This window comes from Astatotilapia calliptera, chromosome 11, assembly GCF_964374335.1.
Source record: "Astatotilapia calliptera chromosome 11, fAstCal68.1, whole genome shotgun sequence".
Lineage (NCBI taxonomy): Eukaryota > Metazoa > Chordata > Actinopteri > Cichliformes > Cichlidae > Astatotilapia > Astatotilapia calliptera.
The window spans coordinates 9,630,818-9,655,857 of record NC_137432.1 but is presented as its reverse complement, the minus strand read 5'-3'; the positions used below and the strand labels follow the sequence as shown (position 1 = coordinate 9,655,857).

Genomic DNA, 25,040 nt, shown 5'->3' with positions numbered 1-25,040 from the left:
TCTCCTTGAACTCTATCACTATTGTCCCATAAAAAAGCACACACACACACACACACACACACACACACACACACACACGTACAGTTTTACAGTTTCAAATTCTCTGAAATCATCATTTTTTCCTTGACCCACACTGGTGGATTTAAAATACATCTGAATAGATACGGGATAAAATTTGACCTAGAACGGCTTAAGTGTATAAACATCTGTAACAGCTGCACATCAAGGGTCTTAATTAAAAAAAAAAAAAAGTTTTCATGTTTATAAATTTTGGGTATATTTAAGAAAAAACATCAAATTTCCAGGTAAAAAGAAATAAATTTAGGGTATTTTTTACAGATTTGAACTGAACAGTATGTAAGGGTTAAAATAGATGAGTTTAAAGTTTATTGGTTGAAGTTTAAAATTTGCCTGTTTTATAAAGATTTAAATCCAAAACTGCAACACCTCGATGTTATTTGCTACAGATGAAGAGAAAATGCATGCAGCATGCTGCAATACTTCTAATGCATGTTTGTGGAGGCAGAAGGGCTGTCCACGGTTAAAATGATTATAACTTATTATACTTCTTATAACGGTTTCAGCCTATTTTCAACCTGTCTGGTATTCATTAATTTCCCATCAACACCTCCTCATTACTGCCCTCACTTGTTTTTGGTCCTGCTTGTGTCAATTCACTTTGCATTTTCACAAATTTATCATAGGTGCACAGAAAAGCAAACAACAGAAGATCTGAAACACGGCTTAACCTTAACTCTAGCGTTCAATTTGCTGCTGGAGACCAGGCGGATGTTAAGAAGGTAATATTTAGCACATTTGCCTAATTTAAGGTTTAAGAAAAAGGCTAAAGAAACAAGGAGAACGTTGGACTTTTCCTAAGAATGAAGAGATCAGAAAGTTCATTTAAGTCATTTAAGTTCATTTAAATAATTTCCCCCAGGGATCAATAAAGTATTCTGATTCTGATTCTGATTCTGATTAAGTCAACCATCTGAGAAAGGGGTCAGCACATCACCTTTCCTTTCCACCACCCCAAAAGTGAACTGTTTAGTGCTTGGATTTAAAGGATGTTGCTTGATCACTGCTTCTTCCTCTTGGCCTGCTTCCTCTGTTACCTCACAGTGAGCTGTCCCACTTCTCGACTTGGCTGCCTCGGTCGTTACCTGCCAGACAGATTGCTGTCTTGAGGCACGGAGGCAGGGGTGGGTTGTACTCTCAGCCTGTTGTGTAAGAGCTCTGTAAGGAGATAATGAGCTCTTAGTCTGCACTTTCACCTGCGGTCATTAACACAGTTATCTTAAAATCCCTGCTCTACAAACAAGACCGTCACACTTTGCTTCTGGATTAATGGGCCCTTCATATTTTATACTTCATATACTTGATATTTGAAAACATAAAAACCCCCAACAACCCCCGACTGGTTAGACTTTATCTTTAGGCAGGCATTTCAGTTTTCCAACCATTGCTGTTCTGTAATGATATACAATTAAGTCGGCACTGGTGTCTACATAAACTGTGTCCCTATAAACTGCTGGCTATGAATATATTTTGGATGAGAGTGTTATGGTTCAAAAATATTGGAGATGGACACCAGAGGAAAAACCCACAATAACAACACTGGTCCGGTCGGGTTGAGTCAAACGATGATCTAATGATCACACACGTGGGAGATGGACACTGTATGCAGACAGTCTCAGATCTCATCTCAAAAAACACATTTCCATAGTTTTATGAAATCAGGGTATTAGAACGCCCCCTCATGCGTAGTGACAGGTGTAATACAATCAATGTTGACAATTTTATTTAACACAAAGAATAACATTGTCTCCTTCCCGAGGGCAGACGCTAACTGCCCCCCTTCTCCTGGAACCGTCTGTACCCTGCTGAGACACAACATGGCAACTACAAGGACTCTTTCATTTATTAAGACCATCAGTGTGTATTGCTCTAAATCAAGTATATAATATTAAATGAATATTGCTGGATCAGCTACTTCTACTTAAAACATATTAAAACATGACTAAGCACAAAATCACCAAGAATGACATCTTATAAGTGCTGTGTAAGCGCGTGCGGCCTTCCAAGCTCAAAGCCTTTGCCCTCCATAGATCAGCCAGACTCGCGCTGGCTGTAGCTTTTAACCTTTAATTACCTTGAGCACAACTCTAGAATGAGCAACAAACTGCAATGTGTATGGAATGATCATGGTTACATCTGCAATGGAAAATCATGTTATTATTCTGGTACCTGTAAGAAAAGATCAAATTAAAGTTATCACCATCACTGTAATGCAAAGAATAATGTAAGATCAAAAACTTCAATTCATGCTTAATGCAAAGCTGGTTATATACTTCTAATGAACTAATAATGACATATTAAAATATTAAATGATAATGAGAAAAACATCCCCTCCTAATTCTACAATTCCCTCTGTTGACCTCTGGAGAATCCAGAGGTCACAAACAGTTGTGTCCCTCCTTGGCCTACACATTCAGCTCCACATGCATCATTGGCATCATGGACATTGGAGTAATGACTCCAGGGTCCACTGCCCTCACAGACATACTTTTGAACATTCTTCTGGCACAAGGGATGAGACAACAACAAATAACCATAATACCCACCACAATAGACAAAGAAAACATGACCGCAGCGATGACCCCCTTCCACCGTCCGAACACTGAGGTCAGCCAGCCTTCTAACGGATTACCAACACCGGAGTGATCATGCATAGTTTCAGAAAGGCTCTAACAACATGTCAAGGGCCATTCTATTCTGCACTCCCATTAACGAGGTCGGACCCACCTGCTCCGCTAGCCCCTCGAATCCGTCTCTGGTCAGGTTAGAGAGCCTCAGTACATTGTAATGAACATAATTAATCCTATCTACATTCTTATTCGGAGTCACTGGAAAGAAAGCAGAACGATTAGTTTTTCTAGGAAATTAACTTTAATTAACCCTTTTGGATCAACCCCCGCTATTTCCACCCCCAAAATTAAATAATACATAGATTGTTTGCGATGCCAATTCCCCAATGATAAAGTTAACGCGTTTCCAGAGGGGCTAAAATCCCTCTGTAGTTTAAGCCCGTTTTCTGATCCTGATTCTAACGGTTCCCAATTTTGCCCAGTGTAACCCCTTACCTGGTCCCAATTACGGCACCAGCTGTCATAAGGACGATTTCCCCTCTCGCAGTGCGTACTCACTGAATAATCCCAACAGACCCACACATTGTATCCCCTCCAAGCACTGCCGACGTCCCTGCAATTAACAACATCACACAGATCAAACGTAAAGGAAGTTGTGGAACCAATAACATAATCTAATTCTAAACCACCATATGTGCTGAGACACTCATCCTTTTTACCAGAGACCTCGCGCTTCACTCTTGCCCGCAACCTTAAATCACTATGGACCACGTGTGATGTACTTGGTGTATCAAACAACGCCGGACTGGCATGGCCTCCGTGCTCAGACTGGTTTCCCGGGTCGGTCTGCAACAAACAAATCAAAAAACAAATAGCCATGATTAGCAACATAGTTAACATCAAACTCATAATAATTTTGAACATCGTGATGGCTTTTGAGACTCTTTTTTCATCACCAGTGTCTAATTGTTGTGATGGCATGGTGGTATGTGAATGTTATGGTGTAGTAAAAAGTTCAAAGCCCTTTATCAGAGCCTCTCTCTTGTTTTAGGTGTTCAGTGTGATACCGCTCCTTTTCGTTGGCGCGGCGATCTCCTCCTTGGCTGCTCCTCTTTCTTTGACCTTCCGGGTAGACTACCGGTCGGTCCGTTGCACAGGTGTGAGGGATTATTGTGCCGCTCAATTTCACCTGCGTCGGGTTGAGATTGATCCTTCCTCACCAAGCCCTCGTGCGCAGCTGCGCACTGCGTCCAGTGATACCAGGTGTCGCCTTTCCCCTTCAGTTGGACCGCTGTCGCCGTCCGAGCCGATACCTCATATGGACCAGTCCAGCGGGGCTCCTTCCACTTTCGTTTGATGACTCTCAGCCACACTGTTTTCGCGTCCGGGACCTCTCCTTCTCCTGTGGGCCCCTTACAAGCCGCCTGTTTCGTGAAACTGGACACTAGCGCCTTTAGCTCGTTCCAGTAGTCTGCGTGGGACCGGTTCCCCTTTTTGTCCCGTTCACCCGAGCCCACCGTCCAAGGTGCCGGAAACTGTCTCCCGGTTTGCAGCTCGTATGGTGTAAAACCTGTGGATTGATTAACAGAACATCTTATGGTCATCAACGCAACCGGCAGGGCTGCGACCCAATTTAGCCCTGTTTGCGCGCAGATTTTTGCCAATTTGTTTTTCAAATTTAGGTTCATTCTTTCTACTTTCCCCTGAGACTGAGGATGATAGACCGTTCCAAATTTATGCTGGACGCCCAACATTTTTTCTACTTTTTCCAAATCTTGATTTTTAAAATGGGTTCCATTATCTGATCTAATTCTTTTCGGGAACCCATGACGGGGAATGTAATGATTGATTAAACACTTAATGACAGTCTTAGCATCCTCCTTTTTTGTAGCCCAGGCCTCTGGCCAGCCGGTCAAAGCGTCAACACACACTAGCAAATATCTTACACCGCCCGGCCCGGAATCAATCATATCAGTGAAATCAATAACAATCTCCTCTCCCGGCCTCTCAGGGGGCCGAAACTTACCCACTTCCGGTTTTACTGCTGGCTTAGGATTGTGTGCCCCACAGATTAAGCACATCCTGGCCTTCTCCCTTATCATTCCTCGCAGCTCAGGATGCCACCAATGACACAAATTTCTTTCCATCTGGGCTCTCCCCACGTGGGCAAGTCCGTGGGCTTCATCCACCTTCTGTTCTGCCATTTTGGCTGTCAGCACGGGGCGCCCGTCTGGCCCCCTCCACAAATGTCCATCCTGCCAGGCTCCTTTGTTTTTCCACACCCCCTTTTCCTCTGGGGATGCCTCCTCCTGGGCCCGTTTAACTTCCTCAATCAGGTCAACAGGTATCTCTTCTTCTGATGTTACCTGTATCATTTGTCTCTGTCCTTTGTAACCTGCGGCCTCCTTTGCGGCTTCGTCTGCTCTCTGGTTTCCTTTTTCCACCATACTGGTTCCTTGGGAGTGAGCTTTGCATTTTATAATGCTCACCTCCTCTGGGTCAGCCAAGGCCTTTTCCAGTTCCTCCATTTCATGTTTGTGGGAGATAGGTGCATTGGTTGCTGTTCTGAATCCTGCTCTTTTCCACTGAGGCAGCTCCACATGCGCTGCTCCAAACGCATATGCCGAATCGGTGTAGATGTTCACTCTCCTGTTCTTGGCTAGTCTCAAAGCTCGAGCTAAGGCTATCACTTCAGCTCTCTGGGCCGACTGCTTTCCCTCAATCCTTCCTGACTCTCTGACCTGATAATCTCCTCCTACTCTGCAGACCACCGCATACCCTGCTTTCAGTCCTCCTTCGTCTCGGTGACAACATCCATCGGTGAACCAGTCCTCAGCTCCCGGTATGGGTTCGGCCTTCAGGTCCTCTCTAATCTTTTCCTCGATCTGTGCTCTTTTGGCGCAGTCATGTGGTTCCCCTACACCCATTAAATCTGCCATGTTAATTCCTTCATGTGTGAATGTCAAATTTGGGGCCTCTAAGACTTTGCTCAGTCTCTGTTGTGCCCGTGGTGACATACAAAATGCTTGTGAATTTACGTATGCCACTATGCTATGTGTAGTGAGTATTTTTAGTGGGTGTTCTCTCACTACATGTGCTGTTTTTTGGATAATTCTAGCAACCCCTGCTGCATGTTGTGTACATGTAGGATGCTTTGCTTCTGTTGGATGTAGTTTTACACTAACATACATGAGCACTTCTCTACCCCCCCCTTTTTTCTGAAACAACACTCCATTTACAATTGAGTTTGTTTCAGAAACATCTAAATAGAATGGCTCGTCATAATTGGGTGTGGCTAAATCTGAGGCCCTTGACAAATCCTGTTTTACCCTAATAAATGCGGCTTCAGCTTCAGGCGTCCAAGGCAACTCAGCCTTAAAGTTTCGAACACCAACTTGCTTCATTAGGGCCCTTAAAGGGGCAGTTTTTCCTGCATAATCCGGAATGAACTGCCTGCTGTAACCTGTTAAACCAAGAAAAGAAAGCATTTCTCTCACAGTTCGCGGTTTTGGGTGTGTCAAAATTTGGTCTCTGTGTGTGTTCATCAAACCCACTGATTTGTGTGCGATTACCCGGCCCAAAAAGGTCACTTCAGGGCGAACTAACTGCAGCTTGTCTTTACTTACTTTAAAGCCACATTCCGCCAACCTATTCAACACAACGAACGATGCCGCTGTACAATCCGCTGCTGACGGGGCTGCAATGAGAAGATCATCAACATATTGTATTAATGTACAATCATTAGGCAAATTACATGACGACAGGGCTTCTTTAAGCACCTGATTGAAAATGCCTGGAGAAAGTGCAAAGCCTTGTGGCAAACGTGTGTATCTGAGTTGTTGGCCTCTGTATGTGAATGAAAAAATGTCTCTGAGTGACTCATGCAGAGGAAGACAAAAGAATGCATTTGCCAGGTCAATGCATGTGAACCACTTTTGGTCACATGTGATAGCTGATAAAGCTGTGTACGGATTTGGTACCGGTGCAGTAGTAGAGAGCAATATTTCATTAATGGCTCTCAAATCATGTGCCATACGGTATTTTCCTGTTCCATGTTTCTCCACTGGTAGAATTGGTGTGTTCCACAGTGAGTGAGAGGGCTCTAACACCCCGGCCCTTAGCAGGCCTTCTATTGTTTCTGTAATTCCTGCCTCTGCTTCAGGCTTGTGTTTATACTGTGGTCTATTAATTGGTGTGTGTGACTTGAGCTGGAACAAGACAGGAGGACACTTAGCTAGGCCAACATCCGTGGGCCCTTTTGACCATAGACTGTCAGGCAGATTCGACAGTCCAGCAACTGCGTGAGGATGATCTACACACTCCTCACCATGTGTTTTTGAAATTTCTTTATGTTCCAAGATCACTATATCCTCACAGGCACAAGTTATGCGATAGGTTTTACAATTTGGAGCATAAGATAAGTTAGGAATTTGGGTTCTTTGCCACCCTGTGTCGTCCAGTGCTCGCCTGACCATTGGACCTAGATCACCTGCACCATGACCTTGGTGGACCGCCAATGTAATGTGAGGGGTTGAATTTTCTTCCACATTGTACCAAGGCAGTTGTTCATCAGTTAATTTCACAGCCGCGGCTACACCTTCTGGTCCGATGTAGATGTCATGTGTTTGCACATTCCACGTCTGACCTTCAAGATCAGATTGAAATAATTCACGATAGGTGTCATCATTCTCTTTATCATAAAACAGGGTAACGTGGTAAGGGTCGCGCGGAGGGGAGTAAACTGCCAAGCTCATTATCCAGGGTCTCCACAGCTGAAATTGCCTCAGAACATCCTCTTCCACTAGTCTCCCCCAGTAGATATTGACTTTTGCTCTTTCACAGTCTTGAAGCAGATATTGAGTCTTTGAACTTGTTCCCAGGCACGGAAAATGCTGGCCCCCTGGCAGAGTCACAGATAATCCATCTGCTGAACATGTGATTGTGGCGCCCAACTTCACGAGCAGGTCCCTGCCCATAAGATTTACTGGCGCTTGCGATGACACCACATAGTTATGTTTCAAAGTCTGCTTGCCCAGCTTTGTCAAAGCTGGGTCAGTCACTGGCAGAGTTGTCGGGATCCCGGAAAAACCCACCACGTTCACTGTGTGGCAGGACAACGTTGCACTGTCTGGTGCAGCTCTCAAGGTTGAATATGTTGCTCCAGTGTCTACCAAGAAGGGCAATTCTGTCCCTTCTATAGTCATTAACAGCATGGGATCTGCCATCACCATACTGTTTGGTCCCTCCGGGTCCCTTCAGTACTGGTCCTCCCTCCAGTCAGCCACTGGATACTGCGTGGCTGGTGCTGCGCTCGGGTTTGGGGCCTGATATGCTCCCCACGAGCCATCTCTTGCTCTCGGAGCTCCACGTGCCTGGGATTGGTAGCCTCGTCTTTGATTGTTCTGACGACGTTCTGGGCAATCTCTGCTCCAATGACCCTCTGCTCCACACCTCCAACAGACATTCCAAGGCACACTGCTGAGATTCCCCGTGTCACGAGCTCTTTGTACTCCCCCCGCTGAGCCACCACGCCCTCTGTACGATCCACCGGTTCCCCAATTCCCTGTGGGTTGGTTCTGCCTTGGTGCATTGGCGGGCCATCCGTCATTAGTGCAGGGACCCGGGCCACTATCTGGCCATTCAGGCCCAGGACCAGGCTGGGTCGCAACTTATCATAATTTTTTCTGTTTTTTCTTTTTCCTCTTTTTTCTTTTCGCTGGCTTTGTTTCTGGCCTCCACCAACTGTAGTTTGAGTAGAGACGCTTGTGCCTCCTCCAACTCTTTTTTCTGCTTGTTCGCCCTGTCCTGCTCCAGCTGCAAACGATGTGAGACGTGTCTTTCCCACTGCACCGAATCTGCTACGGCAAAATCTGGGTTTTTCTGTAAATCTTCTGTGACCTGGTTTGGCAGCCCTGCCAGCACCGCTGAGCGAAACCATGCCCGATGTTCACCTTCTCTACCCGGATGGGTACCTGTTTCTAACAACCACTGATCTCTGGCTTTTTCTAAAAACTCTCTAGGTGTGTTTTGGGGGTCCCAGTGTGTCAAGACTTAACCAAGCCTCTTTCATTATTCACTTTTAATAATTACTTTTCACTCTGTAACATAAATGTTATAAACTCATACACACTGCATGTTAACTTTGGGGCACAAAACAATAACACAGCTCAAATGCATTCACACAGCCTTAAATTTTTCACAGAAAATTGCTCCAAAGCAATATCATGTTTGCTCACAAACTAACAAATTCACTGTGTTGTTTACCGAGCGAGGGAGCAATGGACCAATTAAATCCAAACTCCTCAATAATTAGCTGTATAGCTCGCTCTACTTCAATGCCAAACCATAGTACTGTGATTAGCTTTATTCAAATCAAATCTATGTTTCAAAGCCTTTCAAACGCACACCCACACACACAATTTCAACCACGCACTCTCAAGCACACATTTGTCTCCTTTAAATCTACTAATCGCTTGGAGACATCTCCACAGATAATTACATTATTTCCCAAGCAAGCATATCAAAATCAAAACCGTCTAGTACCGACTCTATCATAGCCTGAGCAAAGTGGGCGGCCTCTGTGGGCTCCCAATTTGGATCATTTTCATGCTCAGTCATCTCCTTTAAGCCTTGAAATAAAAATAGGCAACGTTGTATATAGGCATTTAGCTCATGCAGCTCAATCACGGACCACACTGTCATCTCATAAGGTGAAACACCTTCCTCAGTCACTATGTGACATTTACAGGTCACCTCCAATTGGCCCTCCTCCTCTGCTATTTGTATGTTACAGGTTGCAAAATAAAGCACAGGCATGTTTGCTTATTCTATTTAAACAACGATTTAACAGTATTAAATGGGACTGTTTAGTGCATGGGACACAATATAATCATTTATTGTTGAAGGGACAAATGTCAAAAGGGGTTCTAACAGGTCCACTTTATTGCGTGCTCATAAATTATTGTTATCTGGGTCACTCACCCAATGTGCTTTATTGTTTGAAATTATTAATTATGTCACGCTTATTAGTGGCTCATATTTATTTAAGGCCTATGTTTGAACTTGACAACAAAGGCAGAGCATCATTTCATCCTTTCAGGGTGAAACACTCCACTTTCTCTGTGTCATGGCAGCTCAGAAAACTTCATGAACTTTACTTATTTAAAGATATGGATTAAAATCAGTTGTGTTATCAGTATAAAATATTTAAGATTTAATTAAATTGTTTTCAATTGACTTACAGCAGCTTACTCTGATCTAGGAACACTCTCTTATGCTCCTCAAAAACTGAAGTTACTCAGTCTTAAATGCTTTTTACATTACATAAATCAACTGTGATTAACAAATAACGTTCTAGTGATTCCCACTTGGTTTAAAACATTCAAAAGCCTTCTAGGGACCTATTCTGATCATAACCTATGTGTTTGTAAGCTTGTTTGCATTTAACCCTCTGCACTCAAAGCATTTACTACACTTTATCAATCCGGACAGTCACGCCGAACGAAGCTTCTGACCTTCAAAGGCCGAGTGCCAACTCATTATAAGCACATTTGCAAGGTATGTCTGAAAATTATTTAAACCACTCTCTTTAAATCAGAAACTATTTACATTGTTATAACATCAAAACCAGCAGCTTCTTTACAGGCTTTCAGCAATAAAAGGCCTTCTGCTTCTAAGGCTCACACACACTCTGGGCAGGAAGTGAAAAGCTCTGTTCTCCTCCCAGCCACACACTCATTTGCATGTTCACACACCGTCTAAAAATAGCTCTCAGCGCTGCAGCTGCGCTCTCATCACACGCAGGGTCACACAAAACTCAGACAAAACTCTATTTTATATCACAAAGACGTCTTATATTTACAACCACTGACAGACATGACAAATTCAGCACCTAACAAATTTCGACAAATTTAAATTAACGGGTCCAACCGAAGAAAGTTTCACTTTTTTGTAATCAATCAAACAGTATCTGTCACTTCTGGGAACAGTTTCTGACCTAACTTCTAAATCCCTAACTCAATTTAACTTTGTCCAAACAAGCACATGACACCGTTTCAAACGATGAGGAGTCTCGGTAACTCCTAGCTTATTTCGGGATGCCCTGTACCCCACAGTTAAACCAAAACTGAACTACCCCTGTTCGCCGACAGGTCAAGACCGCGCGTCCACGGCCAGGAGGGGGCGTAACCCCCGGGCTATGTGCTTCTTAGCAACTTCTGGTGCCGTCCTATAATAATTTCAACCTAACCGATTTTGTAAAATTTTACCATAACGGGTCCTACCGAAGAAAGATAACTTTTTTACGACCAATTAAACAGTCTCTGTTACTTCTGGAACAGTTTCTGTCCTGATTTGTAAAACTATTAAACAGTATCTGTTACTTCTGGAACAGTTTCTGTCCTAATTTCCCTACCAAACTACCTGAGCCTTCAGCTCAATATCCAGGGACTCAAACCCAACATTCTCTGTTACTTCTGGAACAGTTTCATATTTCTTCAACTTCATTAAATACTCTTAAACAACTTTAACTGCATAACACACGGTGATTCTCATCAAAATCAAAACAGACACCCACCAGCAACGTCAGTGAGCAGGCTTTTAATTTAATGCAGCCCAATTTGGCACAATTTGGGAATCAACTCAACAGGCAGTGCCTTACCTTTTAGATGCACCCGGGAAGCTCACTCACATCAGATCCCTGGTCCGTGCCTGTCCGCTCGACAACCTCAGACCGTCCACACCTCGCACGTCCACCCCAATACCACAGGACGAGCCCCCAAAATGTTATGGTTCAAAAATATTGGAGATGGACACCAGAGGAAAAACCCACAATAACAACACTGGTCCGGTCGGGTTGAGTCAAACGATGATCTAATGATCACACACGTGGGAGATGGACACTGTATGCAGACAGTCTCAGATCTCATCTCAAAAAACACATTTCCATAGTTTTATGAAATCAGGGTATTAGAACGCCCCCTCATGCGTAGTGACAGGTGTAATACAATCAATGTTGACAATTTTATTTAACACAAAGAATAACATTGTCTCCTTCCCGAGGGCAGACGCTAACTGCCCCCCTTCTCCTGGAACCGTCTGTACCCTGCTGAGACACAACATGGCAACTACAAGGACTCTTTCATTTATTAAGACCATCAGTGTGTATTGCTCTAAATCAAGTATATAATATTAAATGAATATTGCTGGATCAGCTACTTCTACTTAAAACATATTAAAACATGACTAAGCACAAAATCACCAAGAATGACATCTTATAAGTGCTGTGTAAGCGCGTGCGGCCTTCCAAGCTCAAAGCCTTTGCCCTCCATAGATCAGCCAGACTCGCGCTGGCTGTAGCTTTTAACCTTTAATTACCTTGAGCACAACTCTAGAATGAGCAACAAACTGCAATGTGTATGGAATGATCATGGTTACATCTGCAATGGAAAATCATGTTATTATTCTGGTACCTGTAAGAAAAGATCAAATTAAAGTTATCACCATCACTGTAATGCAAAGAATAATGTAAGATCAAAAACTTCAATTCATGCTTAATGCAAAGCTGGTTATATACTTCTAATGAACTAATAATGACATATTAAAATATTAAATGATAATGAGAAAAACATCCCCTCCTAATTCTACAAGAGGCAGAGAGATCTAAACTATCTGGCTTTCTTCATCCCTCTGACATTTAATCTAACTTCTAAAACTAACTGATGCATGCATATTGTGTGTCATGCCTTTGTTTCCCACAGTGGAGGGGGGACACATCTCTAGGATCTTAATTGTATCTGGTCTCAGTGTCTGTTGGACTGTGGGAGTATCTGGCTATTCTATTTCCCTCTGAAAGAAATGTTGATTGCTATCACAAGCTGTCACAGCAGGAGATACAAACACAAGGATATAAAGAAATCCCTCGATCAAGTAATTTCTTCGACTTCAACAATATAAATTTAGATGAATATTGTGCTAATATAATTTCACTAATTGTGTCTGTGGAGTTCTTGGAAAATGTATTCGGCATTCACCCTTTAAATCAGGGGTGTCAAACATAAGGCCAGGGTCCCAGAATCGGCCGGGCATAGACATAAAATATCCCTCCGGACAGCTTTGGAAAATGTGAAGGAGGGCATAAACTTTGGAAACATTTTTTTCACTGCTATCAAATCTAACATAATGAAATGTAATTTTACACATTTAGATTTTTGTGATGACAGATTTCTTACAGTTACCGCAGCAGCATTTCTTCATCGTGTAGAAAAACTGAGATGCACTGTTGAAAGTTTTTAAAAATTGTTCTTCATTTATGTGTTTTATTCTATTGTTAGTGTCCCTGGGTGTCTTGAAAGGTGCTTTTAAAAAATTTATTTTTCTGCTTCTTCTTCTTATTATTATAAATTTGCACTTATCTTTCTTATATTACTGTAAATGGCCTTAAATTTGTAGTTAAACACCTTCAGACTGACAGAAAGTTTCTCTGGTTCTATGCAATAAGATCAAAGTAAAGGTCAAAGGAGTAAAATGAGACATCCCTGCTAACGTCCACAAATGTTTTCTCATAAGAAAAAAAAAAGGATGAAAACCTTCATTTTTCTCATAAGATTGATTTGCCTTATTCACTATTTTTTTTAACACAATATAACTATAGAAAGTCAGTACTTATCGAATAAGCATTATTTCTTTAAAGGAGAGCACGCAGTGTGAGACATCGGCTGTTACTTTTATAAAACATGTATGAATGTAAAGGCTGACTATTCGGTTCAATTGGAACCGAACTGGAAGCTTTTCTGTTTCTTTCTCGTTTCCTCGAGAAGACGAAGAAGAAAACTATCAGATCTTAATGTTAGGTCCACTGCAAGACAAACAGAAGCAAACACGAAGGTTCGTGGCTTTCAGTGCAAAACGAAAGTTAATTCTCATGTCGACTTATATCACACCACCCCCTGGTGGCCGTGACATAGACACACTTTTCAGGACGTGTTTTTTCCCCATTTTGTGAGAGAAAGTGAAATTGTTGTCTGATTTAGTGTTCGAGGTGCCTTTGTTCCGTGTTACAAAAAATGAAGTAACTAACAAAGAAAGAAACAGGCTGTAAACGGTGACTTAGTGTCGGGCTGCTCTTTGGCACAGCAGCAGCTGCCCGAGTTCTGCCTTCAGTGTAGGAAAGATTAATCATTACACAGTGACCTCGTTTTTGCTGGAAAATCTTAAAGAGAGATCATTTTGTGATATAATCCGTCCAGGGTGTAGAGAAGTCTAAGGAGCCACAGGAGAGCAAAGCATGATAAGACAAAATAAAGTTGATTTAAAAAAAAAAAGTATTTAAAAAAAGTCAAATCTCTCACACTAAACTTCAGTCATCCCTGTTGTCCACGGGTCTACAACTGTGTCTATATTTAGTTTGTCATTTGTGGAGCAGGTCAGCTGGGACCCCTCCGCAGGACACGCCTCTCGGCTGAATGGAGTGCGTCGCGCGTAAAGTCCGACCTGTAGCAGATACAAACTTTTCTGTTTCTCGGGAGTTTTTTTCTTTTTTAAAATAAGTATCCATTTGGCGCAACCGATCGGTGTTTAGACGACTAAATGCAGCGATGACTCGAGAGGAAGATCTCATCCGGATTGCAAAAAAACTGGACAAGATGGTGTCTAGAAATAACACGGTGAGACTATATTTTGACACCCACAGGTGGCGCGTTGTCCCGCCACCTCGCGCTGCGCAGAAGGCCTGCAGTAGACTTTTCCATAAATTAAAATGGGGTCCTCTTCTTTTCTGTTAAACACGAGTTTGGTTCCTGCTGACTCGGTGTGTTTGGAAAGTGTGCAGAAGTGAAGCGCGAGCTTGACCGTAACAAACGATCAACAGGTGTTCGTGGGTTTGCGTGTATTTCTCTTGCAGGACCGTTTCAGTGCCAGTGTGCAGCTCTGCTGTGTAGCCCAGCTCTTTTGTGTTTGTCAAAAGCTTTTTTTCTCTCTCTTTCTGAAAATGCTTAGCGAGTTTAACTGACATAGAAGTGCGCAGAACAGAAAGTAAACACCGCGGCCTGTGGGCGTAAGGCCGTGCTCGTGTTGTGACTGAATCTGCAAACACGACATTGTTCGCGTCGCTCCTGCACAGTTAGGGGGCTGCACAAGATAATGCCACCAGCTGTAATCGGAGTAAACAGCCGTGCAAAACAGTGGATGTTGTAAAAATGCCATCGAGTGCAAATGAAAAAATAATAATAAAGAAGTGAAACTGTTCTTGTTTGCTAACCACATTGCGCTTTCTTTTTTGAAAGGTTAACGCATTCTTGTTGCCAGATCTGTGCGTTACACTGTTATTACGCATTTCTAAATGAACCGTTTCAAGAGTTAGGGGGTTGCAAGTAACGATGTCACTGTTTGGTGAATACAGGAGGGCGCCATTGACCTGCTGAAGGAGCTGAAAGGCGTCAATATGACTCTCAAACTTCTACAGGTGGGTTAAATTTAAATTTTGCTGATCATCCTGGGGAAATGTGGAAAAAAGAAAACAATTAACCCGTGTGTCTATGTTGGCTTCAGGAAACGAGAATTGGAATGTCTGTTAATGGTATCAGGAAGCACTGCACAGATGAAGAAGTGATTGCTTTGGCAAAAGTCCTCATTAAAGACTGGAAAAGACTTCTGGGTACACACACTGATTTACATGCATACTACAGTGTTTCCACAGCGGTGAAATGGTTGCTTGTGCAGTCAATACATCAGCACGGAGTCTGATTTGCTGATATGATTTCTCCTCCAAAACACGCACTCATGCAGACTCTGGCCGCTCTCATCCCGAGAAATCGTCTGAGACCAAGAATGGTTTGAACTCCAGCAAAACGGCAGCTTCTCCAAACAGCTCTCCCTCGGAGACGCAGAGCAGGTCAGTGGTTTCACAGCGGTTACACAGATACTACACAGGTACACTTAACGTGACTTTTAATACAAAGAGCACACACATTATGAAGTGAAGTTCTGGTTAATGTCCGCATACCTGCTGTGCCTGCCTGCTGTCAGGTCCGTAATGATGTGTGTGTGGGGCTTTGCAGTGCACTGGAACAAAAGTATTTTCTTCGCATTCATAAAAACACCTTAAAAAATAACTCTCTGCTAAAAGTGACAACAGCTTTGTAAAAAAAAGGCATTGAAATGTTTAAAGTTCAAATAAAATTTCAAGGTAATCTACTGCCTGGCTGATCTACATTCAGACGATTTAATTCAGTTCAGTTGTATTTGCATAGTGCTGAATCACAACTGGAGCTGCCTCAAAACCCTACAATAAGACAACAGTCAAATGACCCCTTTGACAAGCACTTGGCAATTGTGGGAAAGAAAAACTCCCTTTTAACAGGAAGAAACCTCCAGCAGAACCAGGCTCAGTGAGGGGCAGCTATTTGCTGCAAACAGTTTGGGGTGTTTAATGACATTAAGGACAGAACAGACTTGTGAGCCACTGTAATGTTACATTTTATCCTTTAGGTAGCATCATAACTTTAAATAGGGAGACTTCTTTTAATGATAAACTGCACATAAAAGTGTTAAACCTTCTGATAGAACAGTTCTCGTAAGAAGTGAAACACACAGAGTAGTGAGCTCCAACGTGTTCATTTTACTTGCAAGGAAGCAAAAGCAGGGCAGAGTTTCATTTATACACTTTTTCCAATGTTATCCACTTTTTTTATTGTTAACAGTTACTTGGCATCCTTGTACTGAACATGATTCTGTCTGCTTTGGATAACAGATAGCAGAGTAGCCACAACAAAGCCTGAGAAGAGCACAGATGGAGAGAGACATTGAGAGATACACTCTTCAGCTTACTGCAAAGCGTGTTACATAACTTTAATAATTTTTCTATCACCGTCATTCTTCCTAACAGCCAGCAGGGCGCGACTCCAGAAGTCTGTGGGACGATTTATTACCCCAGGATATATTTTCCAAATTATTTTATGTTCTCAGTAACAAGTTAAAATCTCATGAATTGGACTCGGCCTTTCTCTTTTTTTGGACTGTCTCTCTCCCCCATCACCCCCAGCAGGTCCCTCTTACTTTTTCCTTCCCACTGTTGGCAAGTGCTTACTCATAGGAGATGATTTGATTGTTGGGATTTTCCATGCATTATTGTAGGTTCTTTACCTTACCATATAAAGTGCACTGGGGTGTCAGTTGTTGTGAATAGACACGACTGAATCAGGTTATTCTGCATTGTGACTGACAGATTGATAGCATATTAGCGTGCAGACTCACCAACAAGAAAGAAAGATGGGTATGGTGCTCCTGAGAGTTCCAACGAACAAATTAAGAAAACAACAGCTAATAAAAAAATGTTTCGAAAGCACACAAAACACAACAGCAAATATGTATCTAAAGTATTACATGAATAATGTGATTAAAACACACATTACCTGCATCTTTTTCTCCCTCACAACAGCGATGAATCCTCTACTTCTTTAAGCGTGTCTCACTGAGATCCTTCACACGTTTTGGTTTCTACTTCTGCAGCTGGTCCGTGATGTTATTGTGCCCCCAGAAACACTTCAATTGTGGATTTTTTTCCCAATTCTGCTGTGTTTTGTCTGCTTTTCCAACATTTTTCTGTTAGCTGGTGTTTTCTTAAGTTTCGGTGGGTTTGACCTCTCGGAGCCACCGTAGATGGGAGACCACAAATCAGTGGATGATGATGATGTCTTAAGGGCTACATGTCAGACTCGTTGTTTTTTTTTCTATTTCGTAATTCAGTTTAGTGTCAGGTAGGTTCTTGTTTGGTTTTGCTTGTTTCACTTTCACTGAAGATGTTTTAATCCTGGGTTATCGTCAGTGTATTTAAATATCACAATATGGTGGGTCCATGGTGTAGTGGTTACGTGTGAAGGATCCCTGTTTTGAGACCCAGTCTCAGGCAAACACAGGCTAGCGTGCTCGTTGTACCAGTCTAAAAGCCTGGATAGATGGCAGGGTTGTGTCAGGAAGGATATCTGGTGTAAAAACGTTGTGCTAAATTAAACAAGGGAAATCAGCCAAAAGCACCTGCTGCCAGTGGATATTTGTTAGAGTCCAAATTTAGAAAGTTCTGAACAGGTATATAATACAAACCTTGCTCTTTGTGAGGGCAGGTGACTCACAGTTATGCAGACATCCTGTGTCTAAGTAAACGTGTCCCTGAAAGCCTCTCTTGATGTTAATAATGATCAGTAATGTCTGTGTCTGACGTCTGTGTTAGGTAAAGCTTCAGCGTTGCTCAGACGTCCTTATTAGACTGAAGAATCTCAGTTCAGGAGTGACTAAGACTCAAGATTTTACCCTTAATGTTTCTGTTGAGCTAATTGACTTCATGCTTAACAAGTCCCGGGCTCCTGATGCTGCTTAGGGCCTAACATTGAACCAAGTTCACCATGTAAAAAGCATCAAATTTTCTTTAAAAACAGGTTTTGGTAATATTGTCTGTGTGGACAAGACGTCACAATCACGTACTAACCAAATGAGTTGTTGTTAAAGAGAAAACAAAGACAGATGTATTAATCGGATCTATATATGTTTTACTTTGTAAGAGATGGTCGGACCTGTATTGTACTTGTGAACAACATCAACATCCACCTGCTTGCTGTTCAGTTTTTGGTGTCATGATTAATTTTGAGAAGGGAGATGACGCTGGGGTGTCAATCATGTTTGCTGGGATGTGACCCGACTGAATAAAACTAAAAATATTTCCTTCTTTGTTTCTCTTTAGTTAGTTTTTTTTTTTTTTGACATCGGGCAGGATGATGGTCCGGTGGTTAGCACTATTGCCACACAGCAAGAAGGTCCTGGGTTCGACTCCACTGTGTGGTCCGACCTAACTGTGTGGAGTTTGCATGTTCTCACTGTGTTTGGGTGGGTTCTCTCTTATTTCCTCCCACAGTGATTTCCCCAATTTTAGTGATTTACTCATAGGTGTGAATGGTTGTTTGTCTCTTTGTGTTAGTCCTGTGGTCGGCTAGTGACCTGTCCCTTTGCCTTTCACCGTGTGACGGCTGGAATAGGCACAAGCCTGACCGTGAGACCCCACCTGCTCACCCTGGTGACCCCGAATTGAATAAGAAGATGGATAGTTTCCCAAGTACACTATAGCAAATCAGCTAGTTTCTTTTTCTTTTTCAAGAGTCTACTTTTAATTAATTTAATTAAATTTTATAGTTTTTAGTTTACCTCTATAATAACCTTGCTACATATATCTTTTAAAGTCTATGCTTAAAGCTATTTTTCCATGTTAGATGGGATAGATTATAGAATATAGAAGTCAGCACAGTGATGTTGTTTTGTTCTGCAAGGCAGCACTGTTTACAAGTGCATATGTAGGGTAAAAGCTGAGACGCTATGAAGTGTCCTTCACTGTTTAACTGCATGAAAGCACTGACTTCTTCAGTGCTTGTCAGTGATTTAAATCATGTTCGTGTTAATATATTTGCCATTTTTTTCAACCCACTTCCACCTCTAACACTCACTGTGGTAATTCTTGCATAGAGGTAAAAACAGTGCTTCTCTTTTTTCTCTCTTAGTCACAGCGAGCAGGAAGTCAAACTAAAACAAGACTCCGATCATGACAAAAAACACGCTAATACAATCAGGAAAGACAAACACAATGATGGCCATGAAATCAAAAAGAGACATGCTGACGACCTCGTGGAAGAAAAGCACCTGGAGGACCTTGGAAATGCAAAACATCTGCAGGAAATCAGGAAAGAGAAACAAGCACCCCCAGAAAATCCCAACGTGGAGGTCGATAACAAGAAGCCGAAGCCTGCGCAAGACCCACGGGGTGAGAAGCACAAGTCGGAGCCGAGAAGAGGGAGACCATTAGAGGAACCAAAAAAGACGAGGCACGTGGAAGAGCTCAAAAAGGAGAAACCCCCCACGGAGCTCAAGAAGTGCAGCTCTGCAGATGAGATGAGGAAGGACAAACAGAGAGAAGAAAACAACCACGAGAGGCTCACCAGCACACCTCAGAGAGAGAGACCCACTGACCCCCACAAGCCCTTGTTTGAAAGGTGAGAACGTAGAGGCTCAGAAAAACGCACGACACTTCCCAGTAAGATCCAGCAGAGCTTCAGACTCTGTTGTATATTTCAGGAGAGGTGTGCTGGACAGCAGTGTGCTCTATCCCACCCGTTTCCCCTCTCCTCCTCGTCCCGCTCGGCCTCCTCCCATCAAACGCCCCGCCATGGATTTTCTGAAAGACAGGTTTGGACTCTCGTGCTGCCTGAGCTGCAGAGCGCGCGGTTGCTGCTAATGACTTAACATGCATCAGTGTGTTCCACGTGGCCTAACAGGATTCCTGCTGTGCATGGTGCATGCTGACAAGAGTCACTCAGGTGTGTTTTGTGAACAGCATGCCGCATCGTCAGGTGGCCTTTTGACCTCTGCTGTTGTGACATATGTCCAGGAAGGATGGCAAAGACTCTTCCTCCCGACCTCCTCGCCCTCACGCTCCCCGACCTCCTTCTCCACCGACTAAACGACCTCCCGTGGAAGTAAAGAAGGAGAGGTCAGATGTGGTTTGGTGCATGTTTCTGAAGTTCTTGAGTGACGTTAGACAGAAAACAACGAGAGAGTTTTAAAAAATCTCAAACAAGTGCTGATTTTCAGGAAAGTTCCTTTGGATCCAAACGCTCCGATTGCTCCTCTTCCTCTTCACCTACATCCTCCTCCTCCCTTAAGGTCAGGCTCTGCATGCCTACTTTCTTTGCAGTGCCGTAACGATTTTCTGTCATTATTCACTCTGTTTATGAAGTGATTCATCTGAGCTCAGAGGTGTCTTTTCATTTAGAAAAGAGCCTCCTGACCCCAACGCTCCTCTTCCTCCGCTTCCTCTTCACCTTCACCCTCCTCCTCCTACGAAGCGGCCCTCTCTAGATGGAATGAAGGAGAAAGACAGGTCTGAATCAGACGAGTTACAGACGGGAAAATATTTTTTGGAAAAAAAACAAACAATTTTATTTGGACTCAGAATTTGAATCTGTTTTTTATTTGCTAAAGCAGGAAGGAGTCAGACTCTAAGCTGCTTCCTCCACAGAAAAAGACGTCAGATCATGTGAAGAAAGACAGGTCTGGGATCTGGGAATGGTTCTGTTTCTCATTCATGTAAAAAAAAACAAGTTGGCTGCAGTCTCTGGATGATCAGTGGCCTTAAGAAATCTGTTTCTTTGGTTTTACATAAAACACTGGTGTTCAGTGTTGGTACCAAAGCTGTGTTCTTTTTGCAGGAAAGACTCAGTGGATACCAAATTGTCTAGAAAACATTCAGATGAAACCAAAAGAGAAAGGTTTGCAAGTCATCTGCATGAAAATATCTGTTCATTCCCTGTGTGAAGACTGTTGGATTTTAGAGCAAAGGGAGATGGATGCATTCTCGTTTTATTGTTCACAGACGGGTTTGGTTAAAAAAAAATCACACACAAACTCTTCCTCTTGTCAGGAAAGATTCATCAGACTCTAAATCCCCCCCTCCCAAAAAGCCCACCCTGGAGGCCAAAAAAGACAAACACAGGTGTGCAGGAGCCAGGAAATAAGTTTGAGAATACAACATAAGCGTGTGTGTGTGTGTGTGTGTGTGCACTTATCTTATATGAAATGTGATGCTAGTGATGCTAATCCTTTGTTGCAGAAAGGACTCCTGTGAGTCAAAGCCTGGCCAACCTGTGAAACGTCATTCAGCTGACAGGTATCAGTTCTGTGCACCAGTTTAAATCTCACCAGTACTTAAATGTGAAATCCAAATGATTAAACCCAGACTGACTGAAAGTGTTTCACTGCTTAGACGGGAATCGACTGACTCAAAGACGAGCAGCTCGCCAGCAGCAAAGAAGCTAACAGGAGAAAGGTAAATAACAGCGACCGGTGCTGATTAAATACAAGCTCACCAAACTGTCAACCCTCAGGTGTTAAAGTTTTGTGTACTTCTGCACGTGAAAAACATAAATGACCTTGAGTTTGAATTACAGGAGAGAGTCTCAGGGCTCGAAGGCTCCTCAGCTTGGACCTCTACAGAGGAAGCCCTCTACTGACAGCATCGAAAGGTATTTAATTATGTTTCTCAGGTTCTTAGGATGATTTTATCTTGCAGGGTACAAAATAAGGTAAGGATGGCTATTCACTGTAGATTTACAGTACTGTGCAAAAGTCTTGTGCCACCCCTCAATTATTTATATTGGTAGGAAAATGGAAAATTCAAACATTCATAGAACTACAGCATATAAAGAATATAGGATTCTATATGATTCTAGCTAGCTTGAAAGTAAATATTTGGTCTGATCACCTTTATTCTTGAACACAGCAGGAACTCTCTGAGGCAGCATTCTTCTCACTTCTTTAACTAGTCTTCAGAGTTGTTCTTCAGGCTTCTTGAAGGACATTGAAAGCTCTTTTTTGGATGTTAAGTGCCTTTTGTTCTGTTTTCTGCTAAGATGATCCCACACTGCTTTAGTAATGTTGAGGCTCGTGCTCTGGGGAGGCCTTGTGTGTTTTTCTGTCTACATATGTTTCAACATTGTGCTTGGGGTCATTGTCATGCTGGAAAATGAAGCCGTAGGTATGGTATCGCACAGTGGATCAAAATGTGATATAGTCTAAAATTGGTCCACAACAACGGTTCATCTCTTGAGTTAGGTGCATTTTTAAATGCTTGAATGATTCATTGGTCAGTGTTGAGTAGCTTAACAAACAAAAAAAGTTGAGTATAGTGGCTCAAGACTTTTGCACAGCACTGTATGCTTATTATTTTGCACTCCTATTTCACAAGCTGCCAGTTCGTGGGAGGACTCAGTGGGTGGCAACAAGCGACTCCAAATAGCCTCTTTATCAGTGTTGACATTCATCATTCTTTAATATTTTTTCAAGGACTGATGAGTCAGAGCGTTTCAGGATGGGTTCTTTACATGATGGATGTTAGTAAATGAATTATTGCTAAAGGTTAAAGCTGCACTTGTGTGGCTGGTGTGCAGCACCAACAACGTTTTGATCCGTATTTAATGAATTTGACACTAAAAATCTTTGTTTTGTTTTTTTTTTTTTTTACAGAAAGAGTAAATCCGAGGCTCCCAAAACTCCCACTACCCCGACCAGCCCCATGTCACCCAGCTTCAGTTCTCCTGGGGGTCCGCTGTCCCCTCACCTGGCCACTGGAGACTCCATCAGAGACAAGTGCATTGAGATGCTGGCAGCTGCCCTGCGCACAGATAGTGAGGCTTAGGCTGCACGTTATCATTGCTGCAGTTTTAATATTCACATTAAGACGCGCTGCAGACTGCCTGCTGACTTACATGAAATGTAATTTCTGAACTTCACAGATGATTACAGGGAATTTGGAGCTAACTGTGAGGGCATGGCAGCAGAGATTGAAGATCATATCCTTCAGAGTTGATAATTCTCCACTATGCACTATGATTAATTAAACTGTAGTTCTTTCAGTGTTGAACCAAAGGGAAAGCATCTTGTTTCAACATTATAGCTGTTATCAAGCATGCTACTCGGAGGAATTAGTTTGCCCTTGACAGTGTGATCGCACATATCTACCAGGAGATAAAAGCCACTGATATGAAGTATAAGAACCGAGTGAGGAGCCGCATCAGCAACTTGAAGGACCCGAAGAACCCAGGCCTTCGCAAAAATGTGCTCGCAGGAAGCATCGAGTTACGCCGCATCGCCACCATGTCTGCTGAGGTACAACAGCCCTGCAAGTTCACCTCTCCTCAGCAATGAGCAACACTTTGCACATTCCTGCCTTTTCTTTAATCTTTCGTTATCACACATCATGTCGTCTTTATTAAGGAAATGGCCAGCGACGAGCTGAAACAGCTGAGGAACGTGCTCACCCAGGAGGCCATCAGGGAACACCAGATGGCTAAAACTGGTGGCACCACCACCGACCTGCTGCAGTGCGGCAAGTGCAAGAAGAAAAACTGCACCTATAACCAGGTACACACATGTGTCAGAGCAAAGCAGATAACAGGACTAATAGGGCTCTAATGGTGGCATTAAGGCGAGTGAGCGTGTGAAAGCGATGTGTTTCCAGAGTGAAGCAGGCTGTGATGTTTGTGCCTTTTTCACAGAGAGAGGTGGTGTTGTAATAGGGCAGTTATTTCTCCAGCTGTTTGCTTTTAGTTATCACATAATAATGAGAAATTTTTTGCTGTTTCACACGATGTGACCGCACTGAGTCGGCTATTTACTGCTGTTGTTTGTGATGTTCTGAAAAGCCTGTAGAGTAACTGTTTCTCTTTTGAATGCCACAGAAAAACAAGAAAGCTGTGGGGCTGTATTAGAGCTGGGGCTTAAATCAGCTTCAGCGATGCTATTTGATAATTTGAGGAGTTGTATATGGCTCAAATAAATATAATGAGATTGATGTATTTCAGTCACAGAGTGGGGGATATACACTGTACTAGTGAGGAAGGAGTGTTTCAGCTTCACTGTAGGTCGTACAAACCGCTTCCTTTCAGTTTGGTGTTTTGTTTACAGTTAAACCTGCTGTGTGTGTGTGTGTGTGTGTGTGTGTGTGTGTGTGTGTGTGTGTGTGTGTGTGTGTGTGTGTGTGTGTGTGTGTGTGTGTTTTAGGTGCAGACACGCAGTGCTGATGAGCCAATGACCACATTTGTTCTGTGCAATGAGTGTGGCAACCGCTGGAAGGTAAGACTTTGCCTGAACCTGAACAGCTCTGCTCTGACACTATTTCATGCTCTGTTAAATAACTTTAAAGAGATTTTTAATGCTTTTTATTGTTCTTCTCTAAATTTCAGTTCTGCTGATGCCATCAAAGGTCACCCCTCATTTTTTTTCCTGAGCAAACTGAGAAGCTTATTTTCTATAATGGGATGGGAATGGAGTTTATAAACTGTTGCAGCTAGTGATTTAAAGTGATGATGTTGTTCTTAAGATTTCCATTTTATCTTTTTTTTTTTTTTTTTTTTAGATTTATAAGCATGTGCTAATAATCAGAGTTTGCTTTATGCAGCTTTGAGAACTAAGAGTGTACGGTATGACAGTTTGATGACTGAGTCATTAAATAAATCTAGCTGTAACTTAACAATAATCATGGTGCTGTCATGATGGAGAGAATCATAATCCATTTAATAAGCTGTGACATATTACGACTGCTCACTTTGTACATATCTAAAGCCAATAAAACTGCATCAATCAACGTTATGGTTGCTTTAAAAACTGTTAAGATGTTCTATAGTCTTCCTCTTCTGGTCCGCCCTGCCGCCCTATTCATAGCATCTACTTGTGTCGCACCCACTGCATGTCCTCCTTCACTACATCAGCATCATTCAACATCCTTTGTCCAACATATCCACATGCCCAAACTCTCTCAGCTTCCATATCTGTCTCCATACATTGTATAAGATTATTATGTAT

At 42.6% G+C, this 25,040-nt stretch overlaps 2 protein-coding genes across 3 annotated transcripts; one reads left to right on the top strand and one right to left on the bottom strand.

The window, feature by feature from the left end:
* Nucleotides 1-3,621: 3,621 nt before the first annotated feature.
* Nucleotides 3,622-5,915, bottom strand: LOC113018501 (uncharacterized). Its single transcript, XM_026161568.2, has 2 exons — nt 4,675-5,915; nt 3,622-4,218 (listed from the first exon to the last, which is right to left on the bottom strand). The coding sequence occupies exons 1-2, from the start codon at nt 5,837-5,839 to the stop codon at nt 3,704-3,706; spliced, it is 1,680 nt and encodes a 559-aa protein (XP_026017353.2). The 5' UTR covers nt 5,840-5,915; the 3' UTR covers nt 3,622-3,703.
* Nucleotides 5,916-14,077: 8,162 nt separating this feature from the next.
* tcea3 (transcription elongation factor A (SII), 3) lies at nt 14,078-24,822 on the top strand. 2 transcript variants are annotated; one of them, XM_080307766.1, is made up of 21 exons: nt 14,078-14,311; nt 15,046-15,108; nt 15,195-15,300; nt 15,432-15,537; nt 19,187-19,675; nt 19,758-19,868; nt 20,071-20,172; nt 20,274-20,345; nt 20,455-20,562; nt 20,667-20,732; nt 20,891-20,950; nt 21,103-21,174; nt 21,292-21,348; nt 21,445-21,507; nt 21,629-21,703; nt 22,704-22,864; nt 22,973-23,034; nt 23,196-23,345; nt 23,454-23,600; nt 24,240-24,311; nt 24,422-24,822. In XM_080307766.1, the coding sequence occupies exons 1-21, from the start codon at nt 14,243-14,245 to the stop codon at nt 24,428-24,430; spliced, it is 2,220 nt and encodes a 739-aa protein (XP_080163892.1). In that variant the 5' UTR covers nt 14,078-14,242; the 3' UTR covers nt 24,431-24,822. The 2 variants fall into 2 exon arrangements, with proteins under 2 accessions (XP_080163892.1, XP_080163891.1); XM_080307765.1 differs by having other exon boundaries at nt 20,664-20,732.
* Nucleotides 24,823-25,040: the final 218 nt, after the last annotated feature.